This window comes from Trichomonas vaginalis, chromosome IV (genome assembly GCF_026262505.1).
Source record: "Trichomonas vaginalis G3 chromosome IV, whole genome shotgun sequence".
Classification (NCBI taxonomy): Eukaryota; Parabasalia; order Trichomonadida; family Trichomonadidae; genus Trichomonas; species Trichomonas vaginalis.
In genome coordinates, this window is record NC_067206.1 from 21,951,402 (window position 1) to 21,966,614 (window position 15,213).

Below are 15,213 nucleotides of genomic sequence, written 5' to 3' on the forward strand. Positions count from 1 at the left end.
AATGATTTGGTCATAGTAAGAGTCGTTTCCTAAACGCTCTGTTATGAGTATATGACGAATGAGGTTAAATGTCTTACCTGAACCCATCTTTCCACAATAGAAATACACACCATTTGAACAGAATTCATAATCTTTGCTGAAAGGAAGAATGAGAGAAGAGTTAAGTTTGTCTGTAGTTTCATTCATGTCTTCATCTACGTCATGTATTAAATGCTTCATTTTATCTCCATTAAAAATGCAAGTCAGAAATATTCAGAACATAGCACCGAGTCTAACTGACAAGAGTATAAAGATATACTATGAACACGTTATGATGAAACCAACCAAAATTCAAGAAAGTCAGTATACTTATGAATATCCAAGACACTGGGTAGAGTATGTAGGAGGTGAGAAAGCTATTGAAATAAGACAAGTTAGAAGTATTCCAGCAGGAAGGACAATATTATTGAAGAACTTTAATGTTTTGAGATATAATGATGAAACAAAGAAGCAAGATAGTTTCCCTGTTGCTGTGTATGTGAATTTAGATACAGGAGATGACATGAAAGTTTTTAACACAAAGCTTCAAACGGTATTGAAAGAACAACTGACTGCGGAAGGGCATCCATTACCTTCAGAAGTTACCATAGCATATAATTTTGAAACAAACTCAATAGATTTTAAAGTCATCTCTGCAAAGAAGTCAGGTTTTACATTTAATGAAGCAGATGTATATTCGAATGAAAACTTCAAAGCTATTGCATGGTTAGATAATGACGATTGCTTTAAGAAAATATTTAAATACAGTGACTCAACGATGTCAATAGATGACCTTCGTGGAATGTTACCATCGACGTTTACAGTTGAAGGCTCAGCAGGATTGCTTACAAGATTGTTAATTGGTGGTATTTGGTCTCGTGAGAACATTGTTATAAAATCCAGTATAAGTGAATTTGCTGAAGAATCTATATTATGTCTTTCAAACTATATGTATTCGCCGCCAAAGCATTATAGTATAACAAACTTTGTCAGTAAGTTTAACATAAGACTTGTCGAACCTTCTTCAATGAAAGATGTTGTGCTACCTAAAGATGGAAAGGATGGACTCATTATTGAGATGATTTTAATTGCATATTAAATGAGTTTGTTCTTGAAGGTCATTCATGATGAAATAACTGTTGTAGAAGATGTTAGCAATTGTTCAGACATTTTGAAGCGTATAGATGAGATAAGAAAGAAGTTTATGAATGAGAATGTTTATGTTTCATTGACTTTCTCCAGTAACGAGAACTTTTATGAGATAATATTGAAGAGAGATGATTTTAATATGGTGTAAATGGTAGCTTGGGCAGCTTTAGGCGCAATGGGAACAAAAGCATTAGCATTTGGAGCAAAAGCACTTGGAGCTTATGATGCAGTAAATAAAATGAGTGGAGGAAGAGTTTCAAAGACATTAGACGCAAATAAAGGAAAGATTGGAGGCTGGGTTGCAAAGAAGTTAAGATTAAATAAAATAGGGCTCACAAATAAAGCATCCAATTTGGTTGCGACTGAGTCAGAAAATGCTTTAGGAAAGGACGATGAGTTTACAAAACACGCAAAAGACTTTAATGACCAGATGAAAGGTGAAACAATGCATTTAAATAGATTCGATGGAACTAAAGAAAATGTTTCTTCTCCACCAGTAGTTCTTCCGTATGGTCCCTATGGAATGTATGGAAACCCTTACGAAAGACCATTTGACCCATTGACTGGTGGAAGTAATTGGTATCATTACAGCCGAAGAAGAAAGACAGTCAAGTTGGAGACAGATGTTAAGAAAGCAACTAAAAAGAAATCAAGGAAGAGAGTTATAAAGCAATGAGAACGTTTATGTTATGAGAAATTTTTAACGTTAGTTTTATTTTTACTGAAAATTTTTATTTTATTTTTATGTAAATGACGAAAACTATTGAGATAACAAACTACAACGGTCATGAGTTCAAGAATTTGTTCTTCGTTCCTCGTGAAAATACATTCTATCAGATACGAGGGAGAAAGGGTAAAGTTAGTTTGAGCGTTTATGAAGGAATGAAGAATGGAAAGTTTATACAAGCATACGATACAAACGGTAAACGTGTTTCATTAGCTTTGTCAAAACTTACTAACATTTATTTTGACAGTGACTTTGACTCTGACGATTGGAGCGACAGCAGCGATACTGAAGAATATGAACTATTGTGTGAAGCACAGCAATGGGAAGAGTTGCAATACTTTTGTAAGTGAGAACGTTTATTTTTTACATTAGTGAAGTCGTTTGTGAAAACGTTAGTGAGGTGAAGTGGTTGGCGGCTTTGTAAATATTTAAGGTTAAGTTAGTGTTGTCGTTTGTGTTGTAAAATATACGTTAACGGTTTCGTAAAGTGTCAAAACAGCTAAGTGGTGTATGGAGGCGCGCAGTGCCTCTGTACACGACTTAGGTATACTAACTATCCAGATCCATACAATTCTGGCCTTATTGACCAATTATTAAGTTTAATTCCAATAGCCCCAGATGCAAAGTATCAATATACGATAATCGATCGTATTGGCAACTTTATTTTAACAAGTTCTTATGATGAAGAAGTTCAGAGCGAAATTTACCTACTGTTAGCACAGAATTTAACGGAAATGATTGGAAATTCCAATGCTCTTCCAGGTGTTTTCTACTTATGGAAAGATCTCATCTGTTTCCCAGTTATTTACGAAAATTATGGCAGCTACATCATGGAAACTCTTCTTCCGATTGCATTTCATGCTTTTCAAGGTGAGTCATCTGATGTACGCATTTCATCTCTTGAATTCGTCATTACTTCCATTCATAATTTAATAGAATTTCTTGAGATCGATGGCGAGACTTTAAACAATATCTGCACCATGGTCATCAATGTTGCAGACTTTGAGATCAAGCAGAGTGTCCAAGAAGCCACTTCTTACTTTAATAACCTTTATACATGCATTGAAGAGTGTTTCGATGCCCAAGAGCCACTACTTCCACTTGTATTCAAAGTGTGCGCTTATATACAGGACACAGACATTCCAATTGAAATCAGACGAAATTCAGTCCAAATTTTGACAATTTTCATCAATATGCAGCCAGAAAACCTCGGAGAAGGACTTGAAGAGATCATTCAAGCAGTTGTGAACTTCTCTCTTGAATTGGCCCAAGAAAATCAAGATGAAGGAGGATATAAAGACACTTCCCTCTTCTTTATCGAAGCTGTTAAAGCCATTGAAGATATTATGCATAACAGTATCCAGTTCCTTATGCCAATCTTCAGTTCTCTCTTCACAGCTCAAGATGAACAATCATTTCTCGTTCTTCTCATGATTTCCACGGCCATTACGTCAGATTCGCCAACAACAGTGGTCGAAATGTACTCAGACCTCGAAGCAGTCGTTGTTTCATGCCTACAATCCGAAATTTCTTACTTGATCGACGCCGCTCTTGATTTTCTCAAGGAACTGGTAGAGAATTCACCATCTATAGCCGTCCATATACAAGAGAAATTCGAGGAATACTTCCTACAAATGGCAGAAAACGAAAATGTCCTCCAAATTTTGGCAACTATCTACAATTACAGTGAAATACCACCTGCAAACCCACAACAGTCCCTTGAAATACTCCTCCAGCAGTTCTCTTCTAGCTCTTCTTATCACCACGAGTTGGCATTCGCTGCAATCTCCTCTTTGATCAAGAATTTGAGGGATCTACCGGAAGGTCTTTACGCCACGGTCAAGCCAATCATCGACGAACTCGTTATTTCTGGAACAGGAGCAATTGGAAGCGCATTAAAAGGATTTGCCGCTTTCGCTCTTGCTGATCCGACCACTGTTACTGAAGACCTCGAGAACATGGTCAAAGTAGTCTTGGAGGCCTTGAAAGTTAAGGATAATGAGCTTATAAACAGCGCATTATTAACTGCCATTGAATTATTCCAGTTGTTCCCAATTTCTATTGCCAATTACGCACAGCCATTCTTTGAAGAGGGCACAAGGATTGCAGGAATGCTTGCAAGAATGGAAAATGACGAAGAAGAAGATTTTATTGAAGAAGAGGATCAAGGAATGGATTTGATGAACCAGGATGATGACGAAGAGAAATACGAGAAGTATTATGCACAAGTCTGTGAAAAATCTGGCCACGCTTTCCAATTAATTTCACTTATATTCAAAAACTATCCACAACAGTTCACCGACCACGCCGATGAAATCATCGATATCTGGAGAGGGTTGGATGACAACGAAAACCCTTTGGCTTTATTGTATGTATATTGCAGCCTTCCAGACCTTATCTTTGGCCTCAATAAAAATGGCCAGGACATTTCGGATGTATTTACAACAGTTATCGAGAATTTTGCAAGTAAAGATGATCAAGATATTAACGTCAAGCTCTGGGATTGCATTGGCTACGTTATAAGAATTTCCAATGCAGAGATAGCTTCACAGTATGCCCAGAAAATCTTCGTAAATATCGTTGGAATTCTCTCATGCTCACAATCTATATATCTCAGACAGAATGAGAAGGGAAGACTTGAACCAATATTCATTAAACCAATTATGAACGCAATTACCGAGCTTTTCGTTAAGCTTGGTCGAACAGTTTCCGAAATTGTCCTCCAAATTGGAGAAGATGGCCAAGCAATTACAACCCCATGCCTTGATGCATTAATCCCATACCTTCAGAACATATGCAAGGACAAGAATCCAATCGTTAGATCAAGCGCTATTAATACCTTATCTTTCATCTCTTCATACTTCCCAGAAAACACAGAATTAATGTCCTCCATATGCGAATTAGCTGAAAAGGACTTGGATGTCAACTACAATGATGTTAAAATCAACTTATTCCAGGCATTTAATTTCCTTGTTTGGGCAAATAAGGAATTGGTTGCTCCAAGAGCTAATACATTGGTTAATTTGGCAATGGAGATGATAAAGAATGAAGAAATCAACGAAACAACTAAATTCGACCCTGCAGTTCTTTGGGCATCACTCATAGAATTGTACGAATTATCTCCTTCGATGGAGGAGTTGGAAGCTGTCATAAATGTCCTTCCTGGATGTGCCCACGACTACCAACTTAAATATTCTGCTCATTTCGCCTCTTTCCTCATGCAGAAGTATCCTAACGCTATTCAGGGTGAGCCAATAGTAAGATTCGCTACAACAATCATCGGTTCCGATGATGCTTTGTTCGAATACATCGATCCGAACGACATCGTCCTTTTGGCTCAGGCAATTAACAGCGCAGACCCAGAACTTGTCAAGACTATTGCTAATAATAATGAATCACAACTTCAATACATTAAAGAACACATGGAAATTATCGCAAATTTCCAACAGTAAGTTGTAAAAGATAGAGTTTGATTTTATTAGAATTTTATTGCAAGTTTCGTCTTTTTTTATCTACATACAATTAAATGAATGATATCCAATTCGTCGGATTTTTTTTTTGTTGCGATGAATTTTATAAACCTCCATTATTTTTGCTCTTGGAGACACTATACATCTTTTCTAGTTAGTTATAGTTATCAAATAGGCGGGCACTACTAAACCATTTCATCTCATAAATGTGGCAAATATAATTATCAACATATATCGGCCCGCTAATAGAATTTGCTAGATATAACATGTGACTAGTTGATTTGAAAGTAAAACAAAATAAGGAAATTCATTGGGGAAAAAATGAATTCCCCTTCATTTTTTCAAAAATATATTGAAAAGTTGACAAAGTGAATTTTTAGATATGAATATGATTGAGTTAATTGGCACAAATAGTTTTTAAATAATCTCTTACTTTACCATTTGAATACATCATTGCCTAAATTTCTTCTCTATTTGGTTTTGTCTTCCAAAAAGTATTTTTTTACAGAACCACTTGCAACATCAAGAGCAGTCTTTCCATTATTATTCTTTGCTTCTTTATCAGCTCCAACAGAGATAAGATATTTAACAACTTCAAGATGATCATGTTGTGATGCAAAAATGAGTGGAGTATTTCCATATTTATTCTTTGCTTCTTTATCAGCTCCAACAGAGATAAGATATTGAACAACTTCAAGTTTACAATATCTTGATGCCCAAATGAGCGGAGTCCATCCACTTTTATTCTTTGCTTCTTTATCAGCTCCAACAGAGATAAGATGTTTAACAACTTCAAGATGACCATTATATGATGCCTGTATGAGTGGAGTAGATCCATTATTATTCTTTGCTTCTTTATCAGCTCCAACAGAGATAAGATATTTAACAACTTCAAGATGACCTTCTTCTGATGCCCAAACGAGTGGAGTATATCCATTATTATCCTTTGCTTCTTTATTAGCTCCAACTGAGATAAGATATTTAACAACTTCAAGATGACCATTTTCTGTTGCCCAAATGAGTGGAGTACATCCACAAAAATTATCCTTTGCTTCTTTGTCACAACCACATTCGATGAGTGATTGAACAAGTCTGAGATTTCCTTTTTCACTTGCAAAATGAAGAACATTTCTCTCACGATAATAATATTCATATATTTTAGGAGTAATCTTTTTCCAAAGTCCTTCTTCGACTGATTTTGAAATCATTTCGTGGTTTCCTGTCGAAGAAAGTTCATCAAGGAATTTGTAAACTGTTTCAAAATCACTAGAGTTCTTAAGTTCTGTGATTTTAGTTAAAATATCTCGTGAATGATTGTAATTTTCATTAGTTACATTGACAGTAGTATCTTTGGTCGCATTTTCATTTTCTTTTTGAAACGCTTTGGATTTATCTTGAAATGTTTCTCTTTCGTTCGTAGAATCGTTTATAACTTTCTCATTCTGTTTTAAAAAATCTGTAATACCATCAAATATATTGAATTTCATGTATCTTTTCACAGAGTTAAGAATTGAAACAATTTCTTCGAGATTTTGGACACGAACGTTTGCCTTCCTTGTACAGATATATAATTCTTTGGAATTGAGAGTTGATGAAGATTGTTTAAGAAGAGTAACGTACTGATCAGCTGTCAAATGTGAATTTTTCATGATTATTTTGATATCCCTCATATCAAATGTATCGAAGAAGTTTTCATTATTAATATAATCGCTGATATGAGCAGCAATGTATTCGAAATTCAGATCCATGACCTAATTCGTTTTTGAAAAAAAAATCGTAACTTTACAAAAAATCTGAAAAAAAAATAATAGAATTGCTACTACGCTCTTTTTACATACATTTGACTTTTCTCCACAATTCGAAAATTTTTTCCACAATTCAAAAATTCTTGTCTATTCAAATTTGTGGGCTTTGAATTCCTCACAAAAATTGAATTCGTGCACACTAAATAAAAAATAGAGTGAATAAACAGTTCAAAATTGAGAGAAAACGATAATTTTTAAAATAATAACAAGATATGGTTAAAAGTAATAGATATAGAAGGGATCAAGCAATATAATAATAATTGCTGGCTGATAAGGATCAATTTTTTGAAATTTCATAATTTGAATTCAAAAATTCAATGTGTCTTGCGGTTTCAAAAGACACCTTCAAATTGAACGATAGCACAGACACTATTGAATTTTACCCATTCTATTGAGTTTTTACCCTTTTTATTTTTAAGAATTAATGACTGAAACAGCTGTTTTGCTATGACCTCAATCACTTTTATTTATTATTTTAAATATTATTTAATTTTATTATTTGAATAGGCCAACTTATATTTGAGAAGCTCAATTTGAGACCACTTAATACATTGAAATATCATAAATATTGAAATATTAAAAAGTGTATTTCAAAATATTGAAATTATAAAAATTTATAATACTGAAATTGAGACAAATTAATAAATTCAATGTGTTTTTTTTGAAATAACTCTCAAATATTATTTTTTTTTGTTTATTTAATGATGAATAAATATGATTGCTTTAGTCAATCATAAAAACTAATTTAAGTTTAAAATAATGAAAGGATAAATTGATCGTTTTTTAAAATACAATTATTTTTGATGATTTGCAAGAATCTTTGAAAAGAATATAATATAGGTTCTATTATTGTAAAATTTATCCAAATCATGTATTACATAAATTATGTTATAGACCGAAAATAGATTTTTTCGGTTTTCTCTTCAAATAATTGAAAGAATGATACTATTATAGGTTTATTATATTATATAGCATATAATCATGCTATAGCCGAAAATTATAAGTTTTGAGAAGATTGAATATAACACAAATAAATTTGAATGTAAGTTAAATTGCTTGTTGTTTTTAATAGCTATTCAATGAGAAATCCACTTTTGCAAAATTCAAATTGAATGATTGAAAGAACAGAAAAAGTCATTCTTTTCAATTTCGAATATGTTTCATTGTATTTATAATTATATGGCAAATAAGATATTTAAACTTGATTTTTGAAGGAAAATTCACAAAATTGAATGAATTCAAATAATTTTTATTCAAAAATAAACTAGTTATTTGAGTTTAATACTAATTATCTATTCAAACTACAAAGTTTGTAATTTAAAATATTTTGTGAGATCAGATTGAATTAATTCAAGGTTCTTTTCAATTAATATTAATGACCATATTACGCATTTTCGAACATTCTAAACCAAATATATAAAAATGGGAGACGAATGTTAAATTTGCTAGACATGGGGGAGTTGTCTGCAAAGTTTTAGCTCTTATCTCTAACAAAAAATTAATTTTTTAAAAAAAGACCGAATACGTTTCACAGCGAGAAAAAAATAAAAGGCAAGATAGAATTTTCTAGACATAAAGAAGTTGTTTACCGAGTTTTAGCTCTTATCTCTAACAAAAAATTAATTTTTAAAAAAAAAGACCGAATACGTTTCACAGCGGAGAAAAAAATAAAAGGCAAGATAGAATTTTCTAGACATAAAGAAGTTGTTTACCGAGTTTTAGCTCTTATCTCTAACAAAAAATTAATTTTTAAAAAAAAGACCGAATACGTTTCACAGCGAGAAAAAAATAAAAGGCAAGATAGAATTTTCTAGACATAAAGAAGTTGTTTACCGAGTTTTAGCTCTTATCTCTAACAAAAAATTAATTTTTAAAAAAAAGACCGAATACGTTTCACAGCGAGAAAAAAATAAAAGGCAAGATAGAATTTTCTAGACATAAAGAAGTTTTCTACCAAGTGTCAGCTGTTACTTCTTCTCAATACTGATATAAAATAAAAATCTTTATTATTTATTTAACCTTTATTGTTTCATTAAACTTCATTTATTTTATATTATAGTTTTATTCTTTTAGCTACTTGTAAAATAATCTAATTTTATATCATCATTTTACCGGATTATTCTTCAGTACATCGATTGTGTATCTAAAATAATATTATTATCCTTATTCTGTTTTTTCCAAAATTCTTTTAAATATCTTTTTTGGTTAGATTACTTTATACTTTTTACTTTTATTTTTTAATTTCAAAAAAAATTTGGTGATTGTTCTATTCTGTTACAATGTGCATTATCATATTCTAATGAATTATTCATTACATACATTTAAAAAAACTTGTTAAAAATGAAATTAAAAAATTATGTTTATTATTACGCTGTGAATGTGTCAACAGCGGTCATGCCTGTATCTGTATCCCATATTTGCCACAACCTTTCTGTATCTGCATTTGTGTATTTCGGTTTCAGCTGATACATTTGATTTGGCGTGTAATTTGTTCCAGTTAATGGATTAATTGGGAGATCTTCATGCGGTGTGTTATTATTGTACTCCCAAATAAAGGCAGGAATAGCCTGAATGCTTTGGCAGCGCTCCAATGTCGGCCAGAATCTCTCAATCTTCCCATTTTGGTAGGGAGAATGAGAGTCTGTATGCCGCCATTGGACGCCCCAAAGATCAAGTAGATCTTGAAAGGCGCCCCTATTTTCTGAACCGTTGTCGGTCCAGAAACAATAAGGGGCGCCAAATTCAATGAAGGCGGAAGCCGCAACGTTCGCTGTCGTCGCTGCCAGCATATCTGGTATTTGTATACACGCTAGGACTTTGCGGCTAAAATCGTCGATTATGCCATAAATATACTGGCCACGAACACCCCTAAAATAATGAACATCTGCGTGCCAGATAAGATTGGGTGAAAGCGCCCAATATCTTACTGCTGTTTCTGGCCCGGCATGCTCTAATCGCGTCTTGGTGAAATGATTTTCTTTGAAGTATCTGCGTACTTCTCTATAAGATACATCAATTTGTTGTAATTTCAAACGTTTCCATTGTTTTGTTTGACCACAGGGAAAGGCCCGGTGGTCATGTATCACAGCAAGAGCTTTGATTTGGTCGTAGGGATTGACCCTACGACCTTTCTTGCCTTTAGGCAATGGGATATTCTGTAAGCTAAATTGATTTTGTAAAAAAGATTTTGAAACATCTAAATATTTGAAATCATTTGATTGAAGGGTTGGGGCGATGGGAACATGGGTGCAAGCTTTTCCCATGTCATTTTACCTTCTTCAATCTGATTGGAAATACCAATTAGGTAAATTCGATCGACATACCCTTTGTAAGGATTCATTCTAATGAAGTACGTTAACAATCAAAATATTCTATAAGTGTCTAGTATGGAATTCAAAAGAATAAAGAAAATGGTAACGTAAATAAACGTATTATGAAATAATTTATAATTAAAATGAAAAAAAGAAAAAATAATAAGTAAAGTGACTGGAAATGAAAATGAAAATCAGTGTACAGTTTTATTTTTTTCTCGCTGTGAAACGTATTCGGTCTTTTTTTTAAAAAATTAATTTTTTGTTAGAGATAAGAGCTAAAACTCGGTAAACAACTTCTTTATGTCTAGAAAATTCTATCTTGCCTTTTATTTTTTTCTCGCTGTGAAACGTATTCGGTCTTTTTTTAAAAAATTAATTTTTTGTTAGAGATAAGAGCTAAAACTTTGCAGACAACTCCCCCATGTCTAGCAAATTTAACATTCGTCTCCCATTTTATATATTTGGTTTAGAATGTTCGAAAATGCGTAATATGGTCATTAATATTAATTGAAAAGAACCTTGAATTAATTCAATCTGATCTCACAAAATATTTTAAATTACAAACTTTGTAGTTTGAATAGATAATTAGTATTAAACTCAAATAACTAGTTTATTTTTGAATAAAAATTATTTGAATTCATTCAATTTTGTGAATTTTCCTTCAAAAATCAAGTTTAAATATCTTATTTGCCATATAATTATAAATACAATGAAACATATTCGAAATTGAAAAGAATGACTTTTTCTGTTCTTTCAATCATTCAATTTGAATTTTGCAAAAGTGGATTTCTCATTGAATAGCTATTAAAAACAACAAGCAATTTAACTTACATTCAAATTTATTTGTGTTATATTCAATCTTCTCAAAACTTATAATTTTCGGCTATAGCATGATTATATGCTATATAATATAATAAACCTATAATAGTATCATTCTTTCAATTATTTGAAGAGAAAACCGAAAAAATCTATTTTCGGTCTATAACAGTATTACATAAATTACGATTAAAACGATGAAAGAACCAAAAAGTGTGTTTTGTGTTTTGTTGTTGCGTGTTGGATGCGGGATCCTGTTATTTCCGAAATCGACAAAAAATTTGGAAATTTAATTTCCGAAATCGAAATTATATTAATGTTTTTAATATTCTTATATCAAAAGGATTAAAGTTCATTAAGAGAAAAACAATTCTTCTTCTTCAATCTATTGGCGCATTTATTTCTACACGCCAATAAGGAAGGAAAATTATAAGACACCATGGTGTCTTCAAAACGCTAATTTTTGATATTTTTAACAACCCTAAATTTTTTACACGTTATGAGTGTAGAGAGCAGCGCCGTCTTCGGCGAGGCCTCAGAGACTGCCGATGCCGCGCTTGAGATCCCTCGTTTAGACAAAATTCCAAACCCTCTTGCTCCAATAAGTCCTACTTTTTCTCCAGAGATTGAGGAATTTGATTCTGAATCATTCAATACATATTCAAAATTCACAAAAACAATACTTCCTAAATTTGACCTTGCAACTCTCGAAGAAGCACAACCAGTTGTGGATCATTTAATATCAAAATTAGAGAATCCAAAAATATCAACTACATATGTAGAACTTATGGTACATGCTTTTTTGCTTGCATGCTCCTATAAGCAAACAGAACTTATTTCAAATCCATCTCTCACAAGATTGTCATATTTGCATCATATTCTTTATTTATGCTCAGAAGCAGTTCATAATTGTTCAAAACTTCAAGTAGATCTATTCGAACATTGCAACATGATGATAGCTGATACAGAAGATCTTTATTACTCCAACTTTTGTGAAATTGTCGAACATAAATTCTGGGGTAAAACTAAATCTGTCAATGATTTAATCAATACAATGCTTAAAAAGCAGTTTGAGCAGCTCAGATTGCTAAACGAATACACTTTCAAACATTTGACAATTCTTTCAATGAGAAAGTCAATTGACAGCGCCCCAACACAGACTGGAAGTGAGCTCCTTAAGTGGGCGCATGCAAATAATATTCCTTATGAATAATTTTTATTTTATTTTGATATATTTTTCATGCAATAGCCATGATTTATTGTTTCTTACGATAAATGTTTTAATTACATTTAATAATTATAATATGGTCTTCCGACCATGAATTAATATTTTTCTCTCGAAAATAAATCTGAAATTTTGATCTAAGATGCAAATATAGACAGAGAAATTATCAACTCAGGTGTATTGTTCCTTACCATTATTCAATTTTCGTGCAAAATTGAATCAATTGTATAAATCGAATATTTGCATTATATATGAATTTTAAACTAAAAACACAATTGAAATTTCTGTCAGCACTAAGAACACAAGCTTGTTATAGAAGGAAATAGCTTGTTTATCGATTTATGGATCAAAATATAGTTGAATTCGTCTAATAATGAGACGATTCTTTCACATAAAGTATTCATTTATGCAAAAGATCACATCAATATAGAACTCGAAAACTCAAATTATCTATACTATGATTATTTTTGATTCAAATGCTGTTCGGCATTAGAAGCAAAAATAATCATAATCTAGATAATTCCAATTTTATATACTTTTTGGGCGCTAAAGCGCCCGTAAAAAAAGTATACAAAATTGTTAATTTGAAGAAGGCAGAAATTCAAATTGAATTTTAAGTTGTCACTTTTGATGTCTGATTCTGATGACCCAGTAGTATCTGAGATGGATCTCTTTTTGTCATCAGATATGTCAACAAAGAGTCTCATCATTCAGTTTCCACTTGTTAGTCGTAAAGAGGGCTGCCCAAATATCGAGCAAGTCTCATTTAACTCTAAAAACAAATCTTACAAGATTATGGTTGCTCCACCACAAGATATTTATACAGGTATGGATCTAAAATCACATTACCTTCAAACAAATAAAATTTATTCACCACACACCATTGTTCGGCGTTAGGCGTTATTCGCGACGGGCAAGTCCATTTGACGCCAATTACTTCTATTTATCAAGCAAGACCATCTGATTTATTCGAAGAAGAAACAACAACGGCGAAAGACCAAGAACCAGATTCCAAAGCAATAGACTTTACAGAAGGAACCGATATTACCAAATTTACATCTAAAGCAGCGACAGATGTCTCCTCGCAGATGAGTGCCCTCACATATAAAGATAATTTGACTGGAATGAGGTGTGACTTCTCCGCTGACCTTATTGAGCAGATTAGTGAGAATACCCTTTCATCCAGACCACCACGCGAGCAATTATATTACGTCCTTTATAAGAATAGAACAATTTTCTTTGATGATGTTGTTCAGAGCCTTATATTGACGGCATACTCCGAGGAACTGCTTGATGTCCTGTTTAAGTACGCATATTACGTTCAAAGTCGCTGGGTTATTAAATCTGAAGAAATCAGGTCTACAGAGCTTCCTGTCAACTTACGTGCTGCAAGAAACTTTGCAATTGTCATCTTTTCATATAAGAAATACTTGACTCCAGCATTAATCAAGAAATTCCTAGCATTATTCAGTATTCAAAGCTCAGACCTCAAAACAATCTTCGACCGTCTTGCTACAAACACAAAGGACAAAGTTACAAACGAAAACAGAGTTGTTTTCAAGTATACAGAAAAACCCGAATTTGAGCAGCGCCATAAAGAGGCTCACAAGAAAGGACTTAGGGAAATTGAAAGACTGAAGGAATCCCTCTGCCTTATGAAACAAAATCCAAATCTTTTCGATGATTTTCTTGCTTAAAAATTTTCTATATAGATTTTATATATAATTAAAATTATCATCGATTTTTTGTTAATTCGGCTTTGTTATGCTTAGTTCTTTCGAGATGATAATTTTAAATTTTTGGGCAAAATTGAATTGAGCATTAAATTAGAATTATCATAAATCATATACATATACTATGTTTTGTTTTTTAACTAAAATTACAAACGAAAAAACTTTGCAGGTAATCATGTTTTTAGAGCTGGTTCAATGACTCATGATTTTCCAGTTCTTGATTGAGCATATAGGCGAATCTATTGCTTTTGATTTGCATTTGTTAATGTTTGAGACGTTTTATCGCCTCAAAAATATGAACAAAAAAAGTTGGTGCAACTACACTCAAATACTAAATATTATCTTATCTTAGATTTATCAATACATCCAGCATCTGAGATCTTATATAACATGCTATATATAATGAAATAATATATGCCTTTGCTGAAAAATACTGAAGTTCGAGGAGATAATGAAAGAATTATGAATCTAGAAGCAGACTTCACTGATAATTTATAACTTATTAATAATGAGAATATATGGCGAAATATGAATCACAAATATTATTAGGTCTGTTTCTTTGAAGAATCATACATAAATCGATGTCCCAATGAATTTTTAAACGTCCACTTTTTTTATTCTAAAAAAAAATAAAAAAATAAATGAACAACGAAAGGGCTCAGCTCCTTGATTCACTCCACGAACTTTCAAATATTCTTGAAACAGGACTTGACCGCGAAACATTATCCATTTTGCTTGAACTTACAGAAGCTGGAGTTAATCCAGAAGCTTTGGCAGCTTTAGTTAAAGAACTTCGAAAGCAAAGGGAAGAGAATGATGAACAAACTCCAACATTTTTTAGTTAACTACAATCAATCATGTTTTTTTTTTATCAATTATCAACATTTATTAGGAAAAAAAAAGAAAGAAACGATTTTATACTTTTTGTTTGTTACAATCAATTTGTTCGTAAATAA

The 15,213-nt window shown here is 32.3% G+C and overlaps 7 protein-coding genes across 7 annotated transcripts, besides 9 other annotated features; 6 read left to right on the top strand and 1 right to left on the bottom strand.

Moving 5' to 3' along the window:
* Window positions 1–2,449: part of a mobile genetic element that runs on past the window's edge.
* Window positions 185–1,117, top strand: TVAGG3_0144360 (uncharacterized protein; the record flags this gene model as incomplete). The annotated part of the gene is made up of 1 exon (XM_001297610.1): window positions 185–1,117. One exon carries the CDS (start codon window positions 185–187, stop codon window positions 1,115–1,117), a length of 933 nt encoding a protein of 310 aa, XP_001297611.1.
* On the top strand, window positions 1,316–1,843 carry TVAGG3_0144370 (protein of unknown function, DUF4107 family; the record flags this gene model as incomplete). The annotated part of the gene is made up of 1 exon (XM_001297609.1): window positions 1,316–1,843. One exon carries the CDS (start codon window positions 1,316–1,318, stop codon window positions 1,841–1,843), a length of 528 nt encoding a protein of 175 aa, XP_001297610.1.
* Window positions 1,863–1,917: a terminal%2Cinverted (terminal inverted repeat of Maverick-1A transposon ID:TVAGG3_0144200).
* TVAGG3_0144380 (uncharacterized protein) lies at window positions 1,918–2,244 on the top strand (the record flags this gene model as incomplete). Its single annotated transcript, XM_001297608.1, has 1 exon — window positions 1,918–2,244. One exon carries the CDS (start codon window positions 1,918–1,920, stop codon window positions 2,242–2,244), a length of 327 nt encoding a protein of 108 aa, XP_001297609.1.
* A 1-nt stretch (window position 2,450) lies between the features above and the next one.
* TVAGG3_0144390 (armadillo (ARM) repeat-containing protein family) lies at window positions 2,451–5,362 on the top strand (the record flags this gene model as incomplete). Its single annotated transcript, XM_001297732.2, has 1 exon — window positions 2,629–5,346. The coding sequence occupies one exon, from the start codon at window positions 2,629–2,631 to the stop codon at window positions 5,344–5,346; it is 2,718 nt and encodes a 905-aa protein (XP_001297733.2).
* Window positions 5,363–5,732: 370 nt separating this feature from the next.
* Window positions 5,733–7,140, bottom strand: TVAGG3_0144400 (ankyrin repeat protein family; the record flags this gene model as incomplete). The annotated part of the gene is made up of 1 exon (XM_001297731.2): window positions 5,835–7,112. The coding sequence occupies one exon, from the start codon at window positions 7,110–7,112 to the stop codon at window positions 5,835–5,837; it is 1,278 nt and encodes a 425-aa protein (XP_001297732.1).
* A 917-nt stretch (window positions 7,141–8,057) lies between these two features.
* Window positions 8,058–8,897: a mobile genetic element.
* Window positions 8,058–8,897: a terminal%2Cinverted (terminal inverted repeat of Banshee-A1 transposon ID:TVAGG3_0144410).
* Window positions 8,898–9,245: 348 nt separating this feature from the next.
* Window positions 9,246–9,274: a mobile genetic element.
* Window positions 9,246–9,274: a terminal%2Cinverted (terminal inverted repeat of ISTv1 transposon ID:TVAGG3_0144420).
* A 264-nt stretch (window positions 9,275–9,538) lies between these two features.
* Window positions 9,539–10,426: a mobile genetic element.
* A 259-nt stretch (window positions 10,427–10,685) lies between these two features.
* Window positions 10,686–11,469: a mobile genetic element.
* Window positions 10,686–11,469: a terminal%2Cinverted (terminal inverted repeat of Banshee-A1 transposon ID:TVAGG3_0144440).
* Window positions 11,470–11,523: 54 nt separating this feature from the next.
* TVAGG3_0144450 (uncharacterized protein) lies at window positions 11,524–14,587 on the top strand (the record flags this gene model as incomplete). Its single annotated transcript, XM_051224422.1, has 1 exon — window positions 11,799–12,512. The coding sequence occupies one exon, from the start codon at window positions 11,799–11,801 to the stop codon at window positions 12,510–12,512; it is 714 nt and encodes a 237-aa protein (XP_051109408.1).
* Window positions 14,588–14,892: 305 nt separating this feature from the next.
* Window positions 14,893–15,209, top strand: TVAGG3_0144460 (mitotic-spindle organizing gamma-tubulin ring associated family; the record flags this gene model as incomplete). Its single annotated transcript, XM_051224423.1, has 1 exon — window positions 14,899–15,102. The coding sequence occupies one exon, from the start codon at window positions 14,899–14,901 to the stop codon at window positions 15,100–15,102; it is 204 nt and encodes a 67-aa protein (XP_051109409.1).
* Between the last annotated feature and the right edge of the window lie 4 nt (window positions 15,210–15,213).